Raw genomic sequence first — 22,622 nt, 5'->3', positions numbered from 1 at the left:
ATGTCCCTAAGGGAGATAAATTGGTGACCTACTTTTGGTTCACAAAATTCTTCATGTCAATGCCATGTCTGCTTATTCTTCCGAGTGAGAGGAACACAGAGATTAGAAGATAACACTGAAGAGTCGGGCACACAAATGCAAGAGAATCCCCTTGCCAGCTTCTGGCGAAGACGTTGCTTTACCCCACCTAATCGGCTGAGCGCAACCAGTCTGCTCAACGATATTGTAAAGGAGAGAGTTCTTCGCTATGTGCCACAAACGAGACATATTCCAAGCCGGTGCTGAGGAGGGAGCAAGCGTTAGGTTTCACTTTTATTCCCAGCAAGCAACAAAACAGGAGCGAACCCCATAGGAGAAGAGCAAAACACGATATACATACAGAATAGAAGCAGAGCGCCGAAGCCGCTTCTCTGTCCTCGTCCAGCCCTGACATGCTGTTGCTCTCCACTTCATGCGCCCCGTTCCCCCGCACCAGCAGCGCCACTTGTACTACAGGCCATGGCCATCTGACAGGGCGACTAAAATAGACACCCAGTGCTCACTCCAGAATGTCATACCCAGTCGTCCCGCTAGTTCAACTCCTCTCTGAGAAGACCAGAAAGTCACCCCTCAGTGGAGTTGGGCCCACACTCGCTAGCTGCTTCTGTCCATCAGCCTCACCACTGCAAAACCGTTCGTTACATTTGCAGCTTCTGTGCTCCACTTGGGAGCCCACACTCGATTCCTCACACTCTCCTTCTGCCGCGACTCTGCGCAGTCATGCACACACCACCCCCCCTCTCGGTTGCCAGTGATGAGTGTGTAGCTGCGGGCGAAGGGACAGTGTGTGTGTGTGTGTGTGTGTGTGTGTGTCAAATGACGCATTCGCATTAGCAACACAAGTGTGGCGCTGAGAATCTGATTGGACTTGGCATATATATGATGATTCACACTCTTATGGTGGATACAAAAAAAGCGCAACTGCATCCAAAATGCTATCTTAGCATCAGCTACGTTCGCTTCTGAATTATTTACATTAAATTATTTTTTTACAGGCTTCACGGTGCGCGAGTGGTTTGCATGTCTGTCGCTCGGTCAGTTCGGTTGTATGTTTGAATTTCAGATCAAGTACTCATGTGTGGGCTTCCAAAAAAAGGCATGTTTATTAACTGAAGATTAAATACTGCCCATAGGAACGTTTAGTGAGAATCATTTTTAAATATTAGTACTAGACTGGGGTGGCATGGTGGCTCAGCTGGAAAGCGTTGTCCTCAAAGTTCTGAGGTCCCGGGTTCAATCCCGGACAAGCCTGTGGGGAGTTTGTATGTTCTCCCGCGTGCCTGCATGGGTTTTCTATGGGCACTCTTGTTTCCTCCCACATCCCAAAAACATTCATTAATTGGAGAATCTAAATCCCCCCTTAGGTGTGATTGTGGCACATCCATCCATCCATATTCTTCACCACTTATCCTCACGAGGGTCGCAGGGAGTGCTGAAGCATATCCCAGCTGTCAACGGGCAGGAGGCAGGGTACACCTTGAAATGGTTGCCAGCCAATCGCAAGACACAGATACAGTCACACTCACACCTAGAGGCAATTTAGAGTGTCCAATTAATGTTGCATGTTTATGGGATGTGGGAGGAAACCAGAGTGCCCGGAGAAACCCCACGCAGGCACAGGAAGAACCTGTGAACTCCACACAGGCGGGGCTGGGATCGAACCCGGGTCCTCAGAACAGTGAGGCCAATCCTTTACCTGCTGAGTCACCGTTCCACATGGTTGAGTTTCACTGTGTTTATTATGTACTGTACCTGTAAAAACGAAGTATTGTAACATTTACATGCACGTTTACCTGATCTAGTGAGTGCACAGGTATGCCTCGTCTCCAATTGTAACACTGTGATCGTGGCTGTGGTGTCCAGCACCCGTGTCAAATCTAAGGCCTGCATGCCAAACCCAGACTCCCAAACCAATGCATCATTGTATGTGGCCAGGGAAGTTTCTGACAATTTTTCCTACACTTATCTTCAAAAACTAGTTCGTTGTCCACAATAAAACACATGATAATCCAATCCAGTGTCAATTATGTAATATAATGTGGGAATTTTTAGGGGTTGTTATCTCACAGATCACATTCGGCAAGGGGGGTTAAAGTGTAAGTACTGAGCTCGTGCACCAGCGTCATAAAATCACGTGACTTTTGTTTACCTCGCCATATTGCCGGTTTAGCAAAGCATTGTTCAATGCCAAGTTGGTCAGAGAGGGCACAAAAATATCTTATAACAAGACGCCCAGAGTCTTGTCTGATACTGTTAGACATTTAGAAGGCAAAAATAAATTAAGGTACGTGGAAAAATTAGATAAACTCGTCATAGAGGACCCATATTTAATGCCAAAGTTGATGTTTTTGCCGATAAGAAATTGGACTGTTAATTTGCTTCCGCTTGTCTAGGACAACTGGATCTACACATGGATCTGGTGAGTAAGTCGTAGAAATTTACACGGAAAAATTTGAAAAGTTAGAAAAATATGGACACATACGAATACTTTGTTGCTGGATCTGTTCTCATCAGGAATAAATCCCTCATAGTGACGGTTTTGACGGCTCGTTGAACGCGGAAGTGTGTTCGGCGACACGTTAATCTGTGCCGGAATCCATCAATCTTTTCAGCTAGTATTCAATACAAATACCAATATTTAAATAAATGCCCCTTGGTTTTACACAAACTCGCATTCATTAAATATGATTGTAAAAAAAAAAAAAAAAGAGGACGGAGTAGTCTCCACGGAATGTACACAGAAGCGATTGCAGCCACACTTAACCTCTGCAACAGAGTTTTTTTTTTGATACGCATTGTTCTCAAATGTGCCAACTTGGCATTATAAATACTTTTTGATCATTTGAGATTGAGAAGAATAATTCCTACCTGAAATGAAGTGATCGCTACACAGGCGTGTGTGTATTTTGGTTAGGCACCATCCACCATGTTTAATTGCTGAAATCCATCGATTATTTTCTGGTCTTTTCAGATGGTATTCCATAGAATAATCTCTTAGAATATCTGTCTCGTCTGTTGTGACAACCAACAGCAAAAAAGTCTCTAGTATTGTAAATATTCTCCTCCGGTTCAATGTCTCCCACAATGTGGCGCCGTGAAAATGGTGACGTCACGTGCACGAGCTCCATAGCCACACACCCAGTCTGTCAACAAACACAGTGATGCTAGGCCTCTCTCTGACTAGTGGACGTCAAGGTTAAAGCAGTGCAGGATTAAGAAAGACAAAAAGTAGCGTGGTATAAATTTAACTTCCAGTGGCATTTAAAAAAAAAAAATTGCCAAGGAAGACCACTAAAAACGAATAAAATTGGTGTTTTTAATTAACACAGTTCGAAGTTTTAACTGTTAGTGTACTTTTCCCCATTGTTCGATTACTAAAAAGAAGACAAAGTCGATTTTGCATTTTGGTAAACAGAAAAGATTTCACCTGCTGAAGTTACATTTTAAATTAAAAATGTGTTCAAGGAGGCGGCACGGTGGGTCAGCTGGTTAAGCGTTGGCCTCACAGTTCTGAGGACCCGGGTTCAATCCCGGACCTGACTGTGTGGAGTTTTCATGTTCTCCCCGTGCCTGCGTGGGTTTCCTCCGGGCACTCCGGTTTCCTCGCACATTCCAAAAACATGCAACATTAATTGGGCACTCAAATTGCCCCTAGGTGTGATTGTGAGTGAGGCTGTTTGTCTCTATGTGCCCTGCGATTGGCTGCCAACCAGTTGAGGGTGTACCCCCCCTCTTGCCCATTGACAGCTGGGATACGCTCCAGCACTCCATGCGACCCTCGTTAGGAAAAGCGACTCAGAAAATGGACGGATGGAAATTTGTCACTATTGACCAAGATAAGCAGTTTGCATTGCGTTTCCTTTTTGTGCCGAATGTGAGGCAAACCATCACCTTATAACCGACGAAAGACGTTTTTCCATGGCTAAATCACTGCTAACAACTTGAAGGTGCAAATTGTCCACTTTAACAGCCCTCATTTGCATTAAGGAACGCAAAAAAATTGCTGTCGTCACAATTTAGTCTACATCAATGTTAGCATGATTCTTACTAGCAGTGAATCATTCGAACAGCACATATGACAGCTGACCATGATATAAAGATGTAATGAGAGCAAGCACCACACCCACCGAAGGTAAAGGTTACACAAACCTGAATGCCTTTCAATCGAGGCTGCTAGCTTGCAGCAGTGTTAATCCGGCCACGCGCTAAACAAGAATTCGGAGACGTGCACTATGAGCTCCATTATGCCGAAAGAAAAAAAAGAAACAAACGTAGTAGGTTTTCTGTTACCTTGAGCGCATTAATGGTCGCGTTTTTGTTTTTGCCTCCTCCATGTGAGGAGCCCGAGCTGTTGCTGCCAGACCTCTCCCTCCCGTCACCTCCATGCCCGACTCTCGGTCCCAGACGGTGCTGCCCGGCGCCGCGCCGTCGTCCGTCGTGTCGACCGTCTTTGTTCATCGATCCGTGCTACGTTCGACGCGCAGTCAACGAGAAATGGGAAGTCCACGTTGGCCCAGTTGTCAGAGTGGACGGGAAACCATGATGTTACTTGACAGGGAGGTTGAGCGCAAACCCAGAGAACGGAAGTCGGTTGACATGGCCAACGACAATGTGGTCCAATCGTGTTACTCTAACACAAGAGCAACGTGTTCCGTAGCCAATCGGGTGCAGGCTAATTCGGGTCAGGAGGCGGGATTTGTTTACCTGGGGCGGGATTTACACGTCTCGACCATAGCAACCATACAGATTGAGCGGGCATTTCGCAGAACGCGAGCAAAAGAATTCCCCTTCAAAATAAGGGCAAAAGTTTACTGCAACATACGCGGAAGTTGGAATTTACAAGTTTACGGAGAAACTATAAAAAATTCCTCTTAATTCGGCACATTGATTCAGATTTGGGAAAACTGGGCAGAACCCCAATATCTGACGTCATCATTCATGAGTATTCATAATTACTTGACATTTGCACCAAACGAGAGACGCAGTGAGCGTTAATTTTCCCGAGTGTCTTTAAATCCAACACACTTACGAGAAACTCCATCCTTGCTGTCGAGTTCGATTAATTTAACATTCAGCCTCGATCAGTTGTCCTAATGGAAGTGGTTCGATTTGAGTGGGCATCTTTTGGCGTAGTGGTTTAATTAACAATAGAGCGTCGTTATACACATGTTGAAAGATTCGAGACGTCATTTTGTGACTACGGCAACTACGACGTGTTCAGCATGTGTGGAATGTCTTTAATGTTTACGATACGTTTTACCCTGGATTGTTGTTTCCAGCAGCCAGACGACCAGTTTTGTTTTGTTTGTTTTTTACGACCAATTTTCAAAGAGTCGTGTCACGCTTCGATTAATCACTAAAATGTTTTTGTTCCGATACAGTACAAAGAGGAGATTGGTTTTATTGTGGAAGGTGTGACCAGAAATACTTCTCGCTTCAGTCCCTGTTAGCTGACTCGAACTACATTTTTGACTTTTCACGGTAACTGCAAATATTGACTCTACAAACTCGGCATTGCCTGATCTGCCTCGATAAGCGTCATTTCTAATTTCGAATATGTTTAGTTTTACGGGTGAGGTTGTGCCTTTGCATGTTTCCACGTCATTTCGCGTACTCTCACACTCTAACTTAGGTTCAAGCGCGGCACTACATCCAAAATAACATCTTAATCGTTGTTTTTTTTTTTTTTTAAGTTTGAGAGAACCTAACGCATGGCGAAAGAAAACCCAAACTTCAAGTGCTTGCTTACTGCAGTTATACTGTGTAGTGTATTCAAGAGGATCTGATTAACCAACGCTGTTGTACAAAACGTTATATGTGTAGTACCAAAACTGACCTTTTAGAGGTGGTATGGTAACAAGGGGTATGCAGACTGCCTGAAAATACAAAGAAGAAGACGTAGTAGTGGTGATAAAGTAAACAAACTCGGCTGTTAATCGATTAACTTTTACCTACATTTTGTTGGCAAATTATTGCCCCCCCCCAGTAAAAAAGCGTTGTAAATTGTCTATTGTTGCCACAAGATGCCAGCAGAATGCTATTTTCAAATTAAACAAGAAGATGGCCAAGTTTAACGAAGCCCTTCCCCTTACTTTAAGGTAGTCCCTTAACAGCAAGATAACACATAATGTGCTAAAGGACTAGTTTTATATAACGGGGATTAACATGAGGATTGGTGTAAACAAATCTTGCGATTAGGCAAATTTGTCAATGGTGACTGGCGAGTATATGGGGTTGACCTGTAGAATGATATACTATCAATTTCAAAACAAGAAATGAATCAATGTCCTATTACTGTATAGCCTTTTAGTTTTCATACTGACTTCTGTACCTCCCAGAGATGGCGCCCCCTGCTGTGATGGTGTTGTTATTGCTGGCCCTTCAGTGTGTGGCGGTACTTAGCGTTCACAAACATGATGACTTGGGACACCAGCTGAATTCTGAGCACGACGTAAACGTTCTGCTAGGAGAGGAGGTTGTGAAACGCCATACCTGTTTTTTTTTGTTGTTGTTTTTTTAGCATGGTCACCTTGTGACCCTGTGTTATATTGGATGCCTTTGTAGGACACTGAGGAGTTAAAGAAACTAAGCCCAGAAGAGCAGAGAAAGAGAATGATGGAAATTGTGAAGAAGATTGACAAAAACGGAGACAATTCCCTTAGCGCGGGTAAGATTGTGCGGACTTTATCACTTGGAAAAGAAAACAGGGGTAAACACAAAATTGATACTGTTTTCTCCACAGAGGAGATTGCGCTATGGATTCAGCATGTCTACAGAAAATATGCCCTGGATGATGCAGAGGAGCGTTTTGCCGAATTCGACACCGACAAAGACGGTATAATTTCGTGGGAGGAGTACAACATGGCTGCGCACGACCAGCTCATCAGTTTGGATGAAAGTACAGTTTTGGATGATCCAGAGCAAGAGTCTCTGCGACATGTAGGCGCACCAAGATGCCGCCCGGCCCCGACGCCTCACAAATTCAAGCACTGACGAGTCGTCTTATCCCCCGTCAGCTCCACCTGAAGGAGAGGAGGCGCTTCAATTTCGCCAACCAGGACGGCACACCGGGCCTCAATCTGACCGAGTTCCTGGCCTTCACCCACCCGTCTGAAGTGGATTACATGGCTGTAAGATCACTGTGGAGTTTGGAATTGTCCCAGCGCGGGTTTTGTGCGGCTACAGTATAGTAGATGGTGGATTACAGTACATTACGCACGGTTTGGGACCCAAAGAATCTGGTGGATTTTTTTCACCCTAATTTGGTGTTTAAAACCAAAGGAATGTTTATACAGAAGATTCTTTCCATTAATTCGCTTTTTTTGGTGTTGAAATACCTTTATAGTATATGAAATAGCGTGTTTAAATACCGTAATTCCCAGCCTACAGAGCGCACCTGGTTATAAGCCTCGCCCTGTACATTTGTAAAGGAAATACCATTTGGTACATACAAACGGTATGACAAAACAAAATTTAACAGTAGCGCTAACGCTAGCACTGCACTTACAGGGCCGGTGTGATGCTCTGAGCGCTCCCCTGTGCTGAAAAGTCTCCTCGTGATGGATGCGCATGCGTTACTTACGGGGGAACTCGGGGTACATAGCAGACGCTTACTGGGAAATCTCCCGGTCTCATAGTTCCCCTTCTTCTACAAAGAGGGAGCTAACATACGCCATAACCTAACCCTAATCTAACCTTAAAACAAAAGTTGATTAAAAAAAAAGATATACACATATATTTACGTTCGCTGTGTTCGTCTTTCTGAGACGTCCGTAGCGAACGTGAACATTCGGCGACAAGTTGTCAAATAGCACATGTTGAAGCATGGATGGGGATGTTTCAGAATGGCCGGAAGTTTACCAAATATATGCGCATGCGGATTACTCACAAAGAGACTTTTCAGCACCAGGAGTGCTCAGACCGCCACACTGGACCCGTGAAAGTCACTTCCTCGGCACATAAATTCCACCAGTCTCACTCTTACCTTTTCTGCTCGAGTGCCCCCTTGCGGCCGTTAGAAAAAAATGCACAAATTAGCCGCATCACCACACAAACCGCAGGGTTGAAAGCGTGTGGAAAAAAGTCCCGATTTATAGGCCGGAAATTACAGTACATTTCAGTATGTGGGCGGACTATTTTAAAGCATGAACCAGGTGTCAAACTCAAGGCCCAGGGGCCATATCTGACCCACTGGATAATTTCTTGAAATCACAAAAACCCAAATCATTTAAAAAAAGTGTGTAGACTTTTTATGTCCAATGTATGAATAAAGAAAATGATGTGGTCTGGTTTTTCATCTATTAAGAGCGGATCTGAATGTACTCAGTGTACATTTTCTGATCTTCCCTTCATCCTGTTTCAGGATTTTGCGATCGAAGATGTGCTGACTGACTACGACTCGGATCAGGACGGATTGATCGATCTGAAGGAATTCATTGGTGACCTTCGACCTGAAGGTCGGTACATTTCGATTTAAAAAGAAATGCATATTTTCACACCAAATAGTTTTCTGCCTGAACAGAAAAATGGTGGTTTCTTTGAATATGCTCCCCAATGGATACATTTGGATTTGCAATAAAATTGCCGCCGAGGGACTTGATAAAAATGTAATGTAGAGAGTCTCTATTCAGTTTATGATGGAATAGGATTTTGTACGCATTTACTTATGTGCCATTTTCCACAGCTGCAAGGAGATGGAGTTGTTTGAAGTAATTATGTAACTTTAATGCTGTCACTTTTGCACTGACCTGGCAAATCCTGTGGTTGCTTTTGAAAGAGGACGCCCCATCGCAGTGGGAGGTTGAGGAGACCGTGCGATTCAAGGACCTCTACGATCAAGACAAAGACGGCAAGTTGAACCGAGAGGAGCAACTCCGCTGGATCGCGCCCAACAGCTACGGCGCTGCTCGGGAAGAAGTAAGACATGATCATTTGTATTGTCTACGTTAGGCTTGATGGCGATGCGTATTTATTGTTATTCTCCTCAAAATCAGGCTCTTCACCTCATCAAGGAGCTGGACCAAGATGAAGACGGACAGATCTCCGAGGGTGAAGTCTTGAAAAACCCGGACACCTTCATGAACAGCGAAGTGACTGATTACGGCAGACATCTGCACTTGTCGCACGATGAATTATAATTTCGGTCGATCTTTATTTTGTCATTTTCTGCCACGTCAAGCGTTATTCGGATGAACTCGAACCGGCGTTAAGGTCCTCGTGACACTGGCGAGGGACTTTCTAAACTAAGACAACGCTCAGCAGGAATGGTTATCGCGACCTTGTGGGAAAACAAAGTGTCGGCCCACTTGTCTTTAGCTGCTGCACGCACTCTTCCTCTTTTCAAACAAACGAGCGACGCGCTGTGTGACGGCTCGTTTCCTGGAACGTTTCACTTGCGTCCAGCGAGCCGCCCGCCTGGCAAAACGCGCTGCCTTTCCGAGGGGCATTAAAGAAGGTCCAAGACTTCTCCGGAGGGGAACCACTCAGGATGGAGTTAGAATTTAAGGATGGCTTTTGGGTGAGCATCTGCCACAATTATATATATATATATATATATATATATACACACACACACACACATGTGTGTGCGTACATATACAGTACTGTATACACATTCTGATGTTTTGGTTTGAGGATCAAGCTGACTGTTGAGCGCGACATTTAATCAGTCACTAAAGTTTTCTACACGGTTTAACAAAAGGTTTAAAAGTTAACAGAAGGAGCTTACAAAATGTACTAAAGGAGAATTTCACTATAATGTAAAACTGAAGTACTAAAGTGTCCGCTTTCTTCATATATGTACGGCTAATAAATGTCCCAAAAAATTGTTAGTTACATGCTGGGCGGTGGCTTTGAATATTGTTTTTACTATGTCAGTACATCTGATTGACCAGAGGAAGAGCATGCTTGGTTAAGTTTTGTATTTGTCATTTCTTTCTCAAATAATAAAATTATTTCCACACAATTACATTTCCACCATGATGATTGTCAAAAGGGTGCTAATATTTTCAATGTACACGTTTCCGCACGCGTGATCGCACTCATCGGAAATATAAAATTCATCTGAAAAATGTGAATTATTGGCCTAATTCACCAACTCTGTGCTTTTCGTGATGCCAGGAAATTAAGAATAAATGCACTATAAAATGAACTATAAACTATTAGCAAAGTATCCTGCACATGGATCTGATTGCATATTTGATAAATACAATAGAAAAAATCTAGCTACCTAGAAAATGGGGGAAAAATAACTGTTCCGTGTTCCCACTTGCTAAATTTAAACTACCATGAAATCACTGAAATTCTTGGAAATGTTATATTTTGATGGATAATTGTGGTACCGCTTAAGCATTAGAAAGGTTAAATTTACGTCTCACTCGTGTCCCTCGGTTTTCATTCACTTGTGTAACCCCAACACTTAAGAAAAAAACTACAATATTGTACAAGTCACATAAGTTGACAGGAAGTTGCATAATGCAGATCTGCTGAAGGCAATGGGAAGCCCAAAAGTTAGTTCATTTTTCTGCGTATTTGATCATTTCACCTCGTGGGGTAAAATTGCAACCCACCGTTGATTTCATGCATGTTCTAAATTTATGCTAAACGCTCCTGTTATTTTTTTTTTAGTCACACAAATGAAGAGTACAAAAAGTTAAGACTCTCACGATACATTATTTCATACATTTTTAGGCCGTTCAGGGGCTTAACTTTCACTTTCCATAAATATATGCAAAGGAGCAAAAACCGTAAGACACCTCAGAAGTGGAAAAACTGTAAGCGGACGCTTCTAACGCTGTCTACGGCGTTGCAGGAAGAGAACTTTATTAGTAATGCCGGGTACGAGGCCATCATCCAGAGACTCAACGATGGTCGGCGGACGTGCAAAGACATGGAGGAGCTGTTTAAAATGAGGTGGGCTTGTTCGTTTCTGACCCCGCGACCTTCCTTGAAAGTAAACGAAGCCGGTCTGCGTTGCGGGCCTCGTGTCTTCCCGCAGGGCCTCCGCCGAGGAGAAATACGGCAAAGAACTGATCGCCATTTCGCGCAAAGTCGGGGGTTTCTATGAGATCTGGTGGGTGAGCGTGTGTTAGCCATGCAAAGAAGGTGTTGACAAATTGATCACATCACATCCTCTAAGCGTGCGTGTTTGTTTCCACAGCACGCTGAGAACCTCCATTGATGAAATGAAAACACGTAAGTACAACATACAACGAGGGCTTGAGACAATAAACATGCAATTCATCTGTTCCAGCCTCCACCCAAAAAAACCAATTAAAATACCACTCTATATTAAAGCACTTTATTTAAGTATATACAAATAGTTCAATCGACTGTGAAGAATTTGTAAGTTTGTTAATGTGATGAGTTATGCATCGCGGTTCAGTTCAATTCATTGTGCAGCTCCTTTTGGCGTGCCCACCTTGGCCAATAAGGGGCAGTATAATCCAATCACGCAGATACTAATGAAGACGAATCATTTCACGACTGTGGTGACTTGGTGAGCTCCTGTAATATTTGTCATTTTTTACAGATGATAAAGAATATATGCCTGTGGGTTTTGTGATATCGATGCTCCACCTTTTATGTGCACATATCTGTTGCTTTAAGGGTTTTAAACAACATATGCTAAGTGTTATTTCATCATGAAGTTTTCTATTATGTGTTACCTTTAAGCTAGCAGGGGCAAATGTGTTTCATCTGTTAGTAAATTTCAACTGTGGTACTAAACAGGTTGAAGTCTCTTTTTTTTTTTTTATTATTTTGTTGTTTCTGAAAACTGCTGCTTTTTGTCGAGTTTAGTGAGTTACTCTTTGGACGAAATGTGCTAGGTAAACATTTGACTTGCTTTACGGCACAGGTGTCAAACTCAAGGCCTGGGGGTCAAATCCGGCCCGCCACATAATTTTATGTGGCTCGCAAAGCCAGATTTAGTGCCAATTTCCATGATTCTTGTAAAAATCTGTACCAAAATTGTCATATATCACAATTGATAAACTTGCACTTTTGTGTTACCAAACGTAAATAGTTGAAAAACACATTACCCTTGGTTTCTGATTACAAAAGTAGTTCATAAATTGATGATGTGAATATGATGAGATGATTAAGTGTTTTTGTTCCACAGTCATAATGGCCCTCAGACAGAAACCGGAACAACAATGTGGGCCGCGAGAAAAATGAGTTTGACACCCCTGCTTTACAACCAGTGTACGTTGCTTGTATCTCAAATCTGCACTTGTAACTCCAATCAAACAAGTGGCCAAATGAGAGCTCGTAACTTGGAAAAACTCCTCGGGGCACCACGACCACCGTATATAAGTTCTACACTTTTTTTTTAATGCATCGATTCTTTGAGGCTTTTAGGATTATTTTTTTTTTTCCAGAAATGGAAACGATAGGCAACTTGCACGTCCAGCTGTCTGGCCTCTTAAAGGAGGAGGCGAAAAGGATCGAGCAGTTCAGAGAGAAGCAGAAAGAGCAGAGAAAAAAAGTACACCTTATTCCTTTATAATAATTTACTTTTAAAGATGTGCTTTTGTACTTTGTAATTAACATCTGTCCCTCCTTCCTTCCTCCTCAGCTTGAATCCGTCATGGAGAAGGTTCAGAAGAGCAAAGTCACCTTTTACAAGAAAACAATGGATGTAAGCGCAACACGTCTTGAATCGAAAAGTTGGGTGCTGTATGGTTGGTCGCTTTATTAATCAATTGGGCTTTATGAGGCGTGCATTTATTTCATGGTTGGCTGCTACGTTGGTTATGCAAGGTGTGTCAGAACCGACCCAAGACAGAATATATTTCAAATCCAAAGTACAAGTTTTCCCCCTTTGTCTCACTCCCTTTTCACTTTTTTTTTCACAACTCCGTCATCACAGCAAGCTTGGTGTCGTCCACAAAACCTTCGTCCTTTTGATGACCCCTTTGAGCTTGGAAAAGGGAGTTAAAAAATGTTTAAGTTTCCTGAGCCCATTTGATCTCTCACAGCAAACTGTTTAGTTGTGTGTGTGATGTACCACAGTTGCTTGTACACTTGCTTTGTGTGGTTGTATGCAGTCAGATAGTGATAAATCTTATCTGTTGGGTTGGGTCGTGTGGATTTGCATATTAATCCCATGAAAGAGGGATGTCTTCAAATCTGACTTCATTGATTTTCACGCAGTTGTACCTTTGCCTTCAAGTACTTGTGGCCGTTGTCGTTTCATGTGTCTCCGTGTCCTGCCCCCCCTAGTCTGAAAGACACTACGAGCAACGCTGCAGGGAGGCAGACGAGGCTGAGCAAACGGCGGACAAGATGAGCAACGTTACCACGGCCACACCCAAACAGATAGAGAAGGTAAAAATGTAGTGATTAAACATACAGTAGAATGAGAGTTAGATATAAGTGTGTTATTTGTTTCACTAGATGCACCCAAAATGACCATTTTATTTACCGCCCACCCCCAGGCGAGCAACAAATCCAAACAGTGCAGAGAAGCTGCAGAAGAGGCCGGTGAGGAGCGATTGTACTTCACTTACTTCCCTTTCATTGAGGATGTCACAACTTCATCTATTCAAAGTCGGTGGCAGTTGTGACATCAAATAGACACTTTTCTGTGCATTCAGTGTGAGGAATGCAAATTTTAGAATTGTGTGCTTGGTTTGTGTGTGTGTGTGTGTGTGTGTGTGTGGTGTGTGTGTGTGTGTGTGTGTGTGTGTGTGTGTGTGTGTGTGTGTGTGTGTGTGTGATCATGATCAGTGTGTTCTTTTAACAACAGAGAGACAGTACAAATCCAACATCGAGCAGCTGGACAAGATCCGCGTTGAGTGGGAATCAACACACAGCAACACGTGCGAGGTAACTGGTGACATTCAACTCGGTCTCGGTACGTATATCGAGAGAGGAATGTAAAGCACAATCCATGATAAAGAGTGCAAGCTTTAGCCATAATCCTGCAATACCCACGGAGCCTCTTTTCTCAATGAGGATGTGCAACACTTCCTATGATAAGACAATAAAATGAGTCATTAAGCTGCAAACTTCCTATGTTGGCACAAAACGGTCGTTTTAAATGTTAAGGTCGATTGGAGGTGATACATTATACCAAAAACCAAGGATGATTTTTACTTGGTGATCCAGCAACGAGGGAAAACTGTGGATTGCGGCAACATTGGACACGGTCGTTGTACAAAACGTCCTATATCGTGTGTTGTAAAAGTTAATTTCCCCATAACATCATCTTGCAGATGTTTCAGCAGCAGGAAGCGGAGCGTCTCAAGGCCCTAAGGAACGGCTTGTGGGTGCACTGTAATCACTTGTCCATGCAGTGCGTGAAGGCTGACGAAGTAACGCTTCATACAGCTCGAATAATCCGTCTTCAGATAATGTTTGAAAACTGACTCCGATTTTGAATGTCTGCCCCTTTCAGTGTTACGAGGGCATGCGGAAAATTCTGGAGAAGTGCGACGTCATCACAGACATGAACTGCTTTGTAGGGATTAAGGGCACCGGTTCTACCCGTCCCGGTAGGCGTCCCTCCTAATTTGAATATGAACTGGCAGAATATTTTCACGTTATCTCACACATATGCTCATTGTGCGGATCAGGGTATACTTCATGTATTCTCTCTCTCTCTCTCTTAAATAGCTCCCATTGAATACCAAAACTACTACGAGAGGGACACTTCAGAGGTCAGAAATGGAAGCATGGGACTCGTTGGTGGAGTCATGAAAAGGTCTGAATAACACATTGGATTCACAATCACACAACAGTTGTTCAACTTGTGTTATTCCCTTTTGTAGGTTTTCAAATCTCCTTCAAGGGAGCTCTTTGGGGGGCTCCACTATGAACCTTCAGAAAGATCTAGGCGCACAAAGTACAGGTAACATGCAAGTACTGAGTTCTGTTAAAAATCTGAAAAATAGAAAATTTCAGTTCCCTTTGAAATTGTTTGCAAAAACTGCAATGACACCGCTAAAGTACATCATAATGCAAGGTAAAGACAAATCGGTAATTGGGCCTAATTTAGGCATTTTTCCTCTCTTCCGATTAGCAACTATTATTTATTTGATAATTGTCCTAAATAACTATCCATCCATTTTCTTCGCCACTTATCCTCACGAGGGTCGCGGGGAGTGCCGTAGCCTATCCCAGCTGTCAACGGGCAGGAGGCGGGGTACACCCTGAACTGGTTGCCAGCCAATCGCAGGGCACATTGAGACAAACAGCCGCAGTCACAATCACACCTAGGGGCAATTTAGAGTCTCAAATTGATGTTGCATGTTTTTGGGACGTGGGAGGAAACGGGTGCCCAGAGCAGGGCTCAGCAACCTTTTTGAGGCTGAGGGCTACTTCGTGAGCACCGATCGTATGAAGGGCTACATGACCTGTTTGCGGCGAATTTCAGACTCAGTTCATTACACGTATATTAAATATTTTTGTTTTAATTTATTGTAAATGACATTACAGGTATTTTAAAATTTTAATTCACGTAAGCAAGTCAGATTCAGAATTTACAGCACATATAATGGTAACAATTTGTGGCCTATGGTACTCTTAGAACATACCTCGCGGGCACCTTATATGGTCCTCGTGGGCTACCATTCGCCCGCCGGCACTGCGTTGGTAACCCCTGGGCCAGAGGAAACTCATGCAGGCATAGGGGGAATATGCTAACACCACACAGGGGTGGGCCAGGATCAAACCCAGGTCCTCAGAACTAAGGCCAACGCTTTACCAGCTGAGTCACCGTGCTGCGCCCTAAATAACTATTTTAATGTTAAACTGTTGATTAATCTTTAGATTATATTAAAAAAAAAAAGTTTCAGGACCACCCTCACATTCTACACTGTAGTATCTGTGATTTTGATGTGTGTATCTTTCAAAGTTGAGGCCTGTTGAGTCCGAGCATATATGAATGATCGTCACGATTTATTTTGTTACAATTTTTCTTAAAACGATCTAAAATTAACTGGCACCTGTCTGTCCTTGACCACCTGTGGAGGCTTTACAGTTTGTTCCAACTGTAACTTGTAGGCTCTCTTAACTTATCTTACAATGTTTACATATAACAGACATGGATGGGTGTCGTCCTGCTTTGCCGTTGATGTATTGAACTTTTTTTTTTTTAAGTCTGAAATGATACCAAAGTTTGGACATCTATTATGTACATTCTTCTTAGCTCATACATATCACTACTTAAGTCTGCCATCACATTTGTGTGGCAAAATCCCTACAAAATCATGCGATGCACCGAACATTTACTTAATTGATTCGACGACTAACTGTGTAACTCCACAGGGGAAACATATGAAGACGTTTATTCCGACATTCCTGGGACACAAGGGTCTCAACAGAAATTGCAGTACAAGGCAGTGTACGAGTACGTGGCGCAGGTCTGTTCTTTGCCCAACTTTCTCTGAATTGTTCCACAGGATGGGTGGGGGGGGGAGATTAGTCATGTTGAAGTTGGTTTCTCTTTCTTTAGCGAGATGATGAGCTCTCCATGTCGGCCGGGGATGTTGTGCTCGTAACAGATCAGGGCGAAGATGGCTGGTGGATGGTGCAGAAGTACGGCCAAAGAGGGCTGGTTCCAGGCTCTTACCTTGCCAAATGACTTTGGACGAGCACACAAAAAAGAACTAGAACGACTTCTCAGTAATTATTTGTAAATTATGTACGTTTATTTCTTACATGTATTAAAATTTTAAATACCAGTGTCTTTGATTTAGCAAAGTATCCTGACCTTTCTTGTAAAAATGCTCTTCTGTAAAAGCCTAAGGCATAATTTGTTGCACGAATTTCGCTGAAACCTCTGAATCAATAACTCCATAACTGCACTCCCTTACAACTTCTTTAGATTCTTAACCCAGTCACAACAAATCAACAAATTCTAAAACTACCATCGTTACAAAGCAAAAGGTTAAATATCGCGTACAACTAGAAAATGTAACTTATGTCCGGAGATAATGAGGATTGCAAAAACAGCCTTCGACCAAAAACAGAAGATTATTAGGAGTACTAGTCCTAAAATTAACTGGGTCTTTATATAATATGTTCTTACAGTGACACACATAGTGCATATTCAAAATCACCCTTGCACATCTTCCTCCTTACAGTACAGTTTGGTTTACTTCCAAAGGTCAATCATTCATTCATTCTCAGCAAACCCTTGGAAGTATTTGGACTACAGCTTTGTTATGGGGCGGGGAAAGCATGCAGCTTCAGTGTCTTAAGGTTAGTGATGTATCGAATTCAGCATCAAGTCTGACAGGGTAAAGACTTAAGCGTAGGTGCCTCCTGTGATGAGGAGCTGGTAGGCGGGATCATTTCTTCTGCGACACAGCACGACGCACGCTGACAACATCCCCAGAATCTAACACAGGAGAGGGCAGGGGAAAAAAAAAAAAAAAAAAAAAAAAGTTTGATTTGTATCGCACATTTTAATACAACATATACCGTAATTTCCGGCCTACAAGCCACAACTTTTTTCAGACGCTTTCAACCCTGCGGTTTATGGGGTGATGCGGCTAATTTGTGCATTTTTTTCTAACAGCCGCAAGGGGCCACTCGAGCGGAAAAGGTAAGAATGAGACCAGTGGAATATCTGTGCTGAGGAAGTGACTTTTATCTGCCCTGTTAGCGCTGTGCTAGCGTGTCTCAGTGATATTTACCAGTAAGTTTTATTTTAACCGGCCCTATTAGCATTAGTGTGGCGCTAGCGTTAAACTCTTTCAGTGTACCGTCTTTCTTTGTAAATATCTCGTGTTTCAATGTGGGCACTTGCAGCTGGTTAGGGTTAGACCATTAACCCTAACACAGCTGCGGCGTATGCATTTACCAAATGGTATTTCCTTTACAAATGTACTCGGTGAGGCTTGTAACCGGGTGCGCTCTGTAGGCCGGGAATTACTGTACTCACTGGATATTTTATTAGGTGCATCTACAATGTAATCCAAATACAAGCGCTAGATAAAAACTGGATTTGGATTATTTATGCAACAGATATGATCAAATTTGCTTAAAGTGAATAACATTTGTGTAGCAGAATCCTTACTTGCAATAACTGCTATAAGCTTGTGACCTGTTGACTCCATTTTACTTTTGCATTCTTCACACAACATTTTTTGATCTACATTGACCAATATAAATCAGTTTTTCAGATGCCACATGGTGATATCAGTCATCCTTAAGATAATATGTAGCGTCAGCATTTTTTGAATTGGGCAACTCAACATGGAATCAATTAAAACATGGTATCTAGTAGAGGAAATAGATTATTCTGAATGAAACATTGCAAATGCAATATATTGTACTGGGATACAATAACATACCTGCATCCCAGCAAATGTCAGTGCACTCCAGATGACATACATCATAATTTCCTTTAACTTCTTCACAACGAGAGCCTCACATCCCTACACACAAACACAATATATATATATATATATTTTAAGATCCAGACAGATTCATTTAGTATTAAAACTGCAAGTTTTGTTTTGTTTTTTACTTCTTGGTAGAGTTCTTCAGGACGAACGAGGGACCCCGTGCAGAGTCCACCAACTTTTGCGTTACAACAACTGATGGGCACGCTGTTGTTTTTGGATGCTTCAAACCAGTGTGTGTACCGCCAGTCAGAATAATTGTGGATGCCACAGCACTGGAGCTACAAGAACAAACATCTTCGCAATTAGCGTGACAAGTGCACCTGCGTTCTCCTCCTTTTGTTGCACTTTCTCACCTGTCTCTGAAGGTAGTCGATGGCGCGGCTTTGCGAGTTACTGTTGGTGCCGTTGTACTCATTGTATACTTTCTGTATGGAGCCATTCACATCATCTTCAACCTGGTAATGGTAAAGAAATGTGACTTAATTGTTCATTGATGGGTTATACTGTACATAAATGAAACAAACAACCCATCACCTTTGCTCTATAAATGTATCCAAGAACCACAACACCCACTTCTGTCATGAAAACCAGCAGCAGAATGAAGACAAACTACAGAGAGAGAAAAAAAATGAACAAATAAGTAAAACATACACTATTCTGCGGTCACCACTATTGTTGATTTGTTCTTTGTTACGGAAAGGAAAGTAAAAACGTCTTCCGGAAACGGTCAAAAAATGTAGAGGTAACTCCACCCTGTATGAATGTATAATCTATGAAAGTTTGTCACGAGATTTATTTTGTTACAATTTTTCTTAAAGCGATTTAAATCCTAGCAAATAGAGCTCGTGCACCTACGTCATTGAATCACGTCACTGGCCAGAAGTGCCGGCCAAACAAACCATTCTTCAATGCTAGGTCAGTTGGAAACGACGCGAAAACATGTGTTATAGTACGACGTCAAGAGTTTTGTCCGATAACGTTAAACTATCGCAACACTCCCGGCTTGGAGGACAACTGCAGTACATTTTCAAAATTGCACGCCCAGCTTGCGCTCTTATAAAAAGCCAAACTGGGTATGGAACAGTGACAGTGATGTCAGCATGGTCGCCGCCTGTGAAAGTGCAACCCCAAAACCTGAGAACACCTTTGAGATACATTAATAGCAGAGACTGAGTGTCAGTGTGACCTCACAAATGTGCTTCTGGAGGAATGGGAAAAAAATGCCATAAACACACCCCTAAAGCTTGTGATCTCATATTCAATTGCTCAATGTGCAGGGGTGAATCGACAACTGTCAATTTGATGCAATGGTACAGTCCAATCGGGTTTGACCGCATCACACAACATGTGCAAGGCCTAAGAAACAATATATTTAATGAAACGCTATTTGTTGAAAAAAAAAAAAAAAAACTAAACACAATAATCAAAGTTACATTTACGTTACGTAAGAATGTAATTTCTTCGTTTTGTAGTGTATTCCTATTGTGCTCTTATAGGAGTACTTTCAAGGGTCACAGTGGTGTACTGACCGTCCTGAGTCCGCAGTGGCTTTCTCTCACAGTGGCGCAGCATCCGATGAGGCCGATGATGAAGAGGAGCGCCCCAGCTGCGATGATGACAACCGCCGGGACCAGCGTGTACACATCTTCGAAGAAGTGATCGTAGTCATCGTACGTGATGAACACGTATGCTCCGGCGTAGCAGAGGATGCCAGCAGCCGCCTGTTGGCGAGCAATACATAAAACTTTACTTTTGTCTCTCTCGCATCAGTGAGATATTAAGGCATATTATAGTATACAAATAGTAATAATACAATTCTGCCCAGGGCTGGCCCATAAAGTGTCAAATAACCAAGTAAATCTGTTACCTGCCTATCATTGATAATATTTCTGTGAGGGACGGTTTGCACTTCTGCCCCAATGTGAGATGGCAGTGGGGCTAATTTGCAAAATGGACACCTTTTGCTTTTTTCCTTATTTGTAATTTTACGACATGAATAATCCGAAGACTTGAGTTGTTTGGTATGATCTTAAAAAGGGAGCTCATGCTTGAAAACCTTCAAATGTGGCTGAATTATAACAATTTTGCAAAGACGAGTGGCCAAAATTCCTCTCCATGTTATTGCAAACGCTTGATAACAGTTGTTGTTGCTAAGGTTTGCCAACTAGTTATCAGTCCCATGTAGGTATGCATTTTTTTCACATTTATAATAAAAACATTCAAAAATAGCATTGTGTGTTAAATTACATTTGTTTGATGATGGGAAACATAAGTGTAAAAGGAAGGAAAAAAGAAAGGAAGGGTGATAATATTTTCATATCACTGTAAAAGCTTGTTTGGTTTTTATTTTGATCCATGGGGTCTTGTAGCAGAGACATTTTCTTGTGGTTTTAAAAAAAAATATTTTTTTGTGTACAAACCCTAGGAATATATTACCTCTATGACATTGTGAGTCATGACTCACCATTAATATCTTATAAATGCTGACATCCTTTTGTGTTCACTGAGTGTATGTTGTTGACGTCATAAAAGATATCCTTCTGTCCAGGATTCCGGCTCCATAAAATGCAACAATACAAACAACTTCCCTCTCCGTGTTCCTTATGATGACACCGTTTGAAATACACCAGGATTATAAGGCAGGGTACACAAATAATGACAAGTGCGGTGGTTCTGTCCTGATTTTGCCTCTTCCCAAACAAGGATGGCAAACGTCAGACTGTTGTGTCTTAAAATAATATTTTAGAAGATTATCCTTAGGTGTGTTGTGTGTCAAGAGTGGAAACAGGTTGGGCCCGACAATCCTAAATATTGAATGTGTTAATCGTGTACAACTAAGAATTTTTATAAACCTGGTTAACATAGGTGCATACTCAGTGTTTTTTTTCCCCTACTTCTTCATCTTCAGTTTTTTTGTTTGTTTTTTTCACGTGATCCTGCGTGTTTTCTGCCCTGGAGGACTTGGAGGTCAATAATTATTTTTTAATGCATGCATTAACTGTAACGCAGTTGCGTCGCAAGGAGGCCTGGACTGGGTTTTCATCTTTAACATTGCGCGTTTCTAAAAATATTGCATTTTAACCAAACACTGTTGTTTTTATTAGCATTCAAACGATTTACAGCTATTGAATTAGATCTTTGGATTATGCGAGCCTTTCCCCCCCGGATATAGACCAACGTAATTAAAATTCCGAAAAAACGTTTTGCTAGAAGTTCTGCAAAACTATACTATTCCCAAACTAATGGTTCCTCGCACTAACAAAGTTCGGCTGCTTTTAAAGCAGCTAGCATAACAGGTAAACTACATAACTTGGCCACTCATACAGCCTATAAAACTATACATGATGCTTTTTTTCTTCGACTGTCTGACATTAATTCAGACTAAACTTTTCCCAAGGTCAATCAGGAGGACTACATTTATTGCTAAACACCAGAATAGTGAGTGAATGTTTTTTTTAATACCTCAGACAAATATATATATATATATATATATATATATAAATAATAAACAGTCATTCTAAAAAATATTAGCACCCCCTTTGAGCATGAGTGTAAACAAACATCGTAGCTAGCTAGCTGGCTAGTTCGCTGGATGCTACGCTGACGTACAACAAATTCCGAACAACAAAAGAAAACCACAACCTTACCCAAAATATGAGGTTCAAAAAGACCAGGACAGTCTTTGACGAAGTTACACCACACTGCCCCATGGCCAACACTGAAATTTAAGCCCGTGCTTTGTTTTAAGTTCAAAATCAGGAAAAAGGCATGAAGTCCCCTCACTCCACTCGTTCCAACGTGTAGGAATGTAGCTCTAGCTAGCGCCACTGTCCGAAAAAAACGAAAACTTGGTGATACGTAGTGGAAGTACGTCTTATTTATCCTTCCTGTGTTACGATATTTTGCAATAATATTAATTGGGCACTTGCTGAAATTTTAATTTATGTAGTCTATGTTTTCTATTTTAAAAACCAGTTGTCAAGATCGTTCAATAAACATGAAATAAACGAATATAGTAGTTCAGGTCATAGCTTGCTAGTGTGTAGTGTATGGAAATAGCTACCATTTACAGGTATATAGACAGGCTTGACTGTGGCGATCCCCTGTTAAAAATCGTGATGTAACATTATTAAAAATGCAACGAACACGATTTATTGAACGATGGATTTTTTTAAAACACAATTCGCTTTCCCGTCCTGCAGAGGGCAACAATCAATCTCTTGC

At 42.0% G+C, this 22,622-nt stretch overlaps 4 protein-coding genes across 10 annotated transcripts in view; 2 read left to right on the top strand and 2 right to left on the bottom strand.

Moving 5' to 3' along the window:
* scaper (S-phase cyclin A-associated protein in the ER) overlaps nt 1–5,203 on the bottom strand; it is a 66,574-nt gene extending 61,371 nt beyond the window's left edge. For 2 of the 3 annotated variants that reach the window (XM_061823728.1, XM_061823729.1), the window contains exon 1: nt 4,330–4,630. In XM_061823728.1, coding sequence (XP_061679712.1) covers nt 4,330–4,497 — 168 coding nt within the window. In that variant the 5' untranslated portion in view covers nt 4,498–4,630. Of the gene's footprint in view, nt 1–4,329; nt 4,631–5,068 lie in introns of those variants that run through there. The other variant, XM_061823730.1, reaches the window with a different exon arrangement.
* A 176-nt stretch (nt 5,204–5,379) lies between these two features.
* On the top strand, nt 5,380–10,003 carry rcn2 (reticulocalbin 2). 3 transcript variants are annotated; one of them, XM_061823740.1, is made up of 8 exons: nt 5,380–5,520; nt 6,378–6,514; nt 6,604–6,706; nt 6,782–6,978; nt 7,056–7,169; nt 8,402–8,495; nt 8,816–8,955; nt 9,033–10,003. In XM_061823740.1, exons 2-8 carry the CDS (start codon nt 6,380–6,382, stop codon nt 9,174–9,176), a joined length of 927 nt encoding a protein of 308 aa, XP_061679724.1. In that variant the 5' UTR covers nt 5,380–5,520; nt 6,378–6,379; the 3' UTR covers nt 9,177–10,003. The 3 variants fall into 3 exon arrangements, with proteins under 3 accessions (XP_061679724.1, XP_061679723.1, XP_061679725.1); XM_061823739.1 differs by having other exon boundaries at nt 5,485–5,611; XM_061823741.1 differs by lacking the exon at nt 5,380–5,520 and adding an exon at nt 5,664–6,137.
* pstpip1a (proline-serine-threonine phosphatase interacting protein 1a) lies at nt 9,425–16,682 on the top strand. 2 transcript variants are annotated; one of them, XM_061823733.1, is made up of 15 exons: nt 9,425–9,556; nt 10,850–10,950; nt 11,036–11,110; nt 11,198–11,232; nt 12,420–12,526; nt 12,617–12,679; nt 13,264–13,368; nt 13,479–13,524; nt 13,790–13,869; nt 14,259–14,357; nt 14,441–14,537; nt 14,659–14,746; nt 14,814–14,893; nt 16,312–16,406; nt 16,548–16,682. In XM_061823733.1, the coding sequence occupies exons 1-15, from the start codon at nt 9,527–9,529 to the stop codon at nt 16,680–16,682; spliced, it is 1,236 nt and encodes a 411-aa protein (XP_061679717.1). In that variant the 5' UTR covers nt 9,425–9,526. The 2 variants fall into 2 exon arrangements, with proteins under 2 accessions (XP_061679717.1, XP_061679718.1); XM_061823734.1 differs by having other exon boundaries at nt 16,499–16,679.
* tspan3a (tetraspanin 3a) lies at nt 16,673–22,600 on the bottom strand. 2 transcript variants are annotated; one of them, XM_061823742.1, is made up of 8 exons: nt 22,462–22,591; nt 22,046–22,225; nt 19,928–20,119; nt 18,933–19,007; nt 18,752–18,853; nt 18,521–18,676; nt 18,345–18,428; nt 16,673–17,386 (listed from the first exon to the last, which is right to left on the bottom strand). In XM_061823742.1, the coding sequence occupies exons 2-8, from the start codon at nt 22,106–22,108 to the stop codon at nt 17,294–17,296; spliced, it is 765 nt and encodes a 254-aa protein (XP_061679726.1). In that variant the 5' UTR covers nt 22,109–22,225; nt 22,462–22,591; the 3' UTR covers nt 16,673–17,293. The 2 variants fall into 2 exon arrangements, with proteins under 2 accessions (XP_061679726.1, XP_061679727.1); XM_061823743.1 differs by lacking the exon at nt 22,046–22,225 and having other exon boundaries at nt 22,462–22,600.
* Between the last annotated feature and the right edge of the window lie 22 nt (nt 22,601–22,622).

Source organism: Syngnathoides biaculeatus, chromosome 6, assembly GCF_019802595.1.
Source record: "Syngnathoides biaculeatus isolate LvHL_M chromosome 6, ASM1980259v1, whole genome shotgun sequence".
In the NCBI taxonomy this organism is placed as follows: Eukaryota; Metazoa; Chordata; class Actinopteri; order Syngnathiformes; family Syngnathidae; genus Syngnathoides; species Syngnathoides biaculeatus.
Note: the sequence above shows the minus strand (reverse complement) of the source record. Positions and strands in the feature narration are given on the sequence as shown.

Coding starts and splice junctions, on each gene's coding strand:
- rcn2 (XM_061823739.1), top strand. Junction 6,707..6,781: donor AGACAATTCCCTTAGCGCGG/GTAAGATTGTGC, acceptor TTTTCTCCACAG/AGGAGATTGCGCTATGGATT. Junction 8,496..8,815: donor TGGTGACCTTCGACCTGAAG/GTCGGTACATTT, acceptor TGCTTTTGAAAG/AGGACGCCCCATCGCAGTGG.
- pstpip1a (XM_061823733.1), top strand. CDS start 9,527: ATGGAGTTAGAATTTAAGGATGGCTTTTGG. Junction 12,527..12,616: donor AGAAAGAGCAGAGAAAAAAA/GTACACCTTATT, acceptor CTTCCTCCTCAG/CTTGAATCCGTCATGGAGAA. Junction 14,894..16,311: donor TCTAGGCGCACAAAGTACAG/GTAACATGCAAG, acceptor GTAACTCCACAG/GGGAAACATATGAAGACGTT.
- tspan3a (XM_061823742.1), bottom strand. CDS start 22,108: ATGGGGCAGTGTGGTGTAACTTCGTCAAAGACTGTCCTGGTCTTTTTG. Junction 20,120..22,045: donor TTTTGAACCTCATATTTTGG/GTAAGGTTGTGG, acceptor GCTCGCCAACAG/GCGGCTGCTGGCATCCTCTG. Junction 17,387..18,344: donor TGACATTTGCTGGGATGCAG/GTATGTTATTGT, acceptor CTCCTGTGTTAG/ATTCTGGGGATGTTGTCAGC.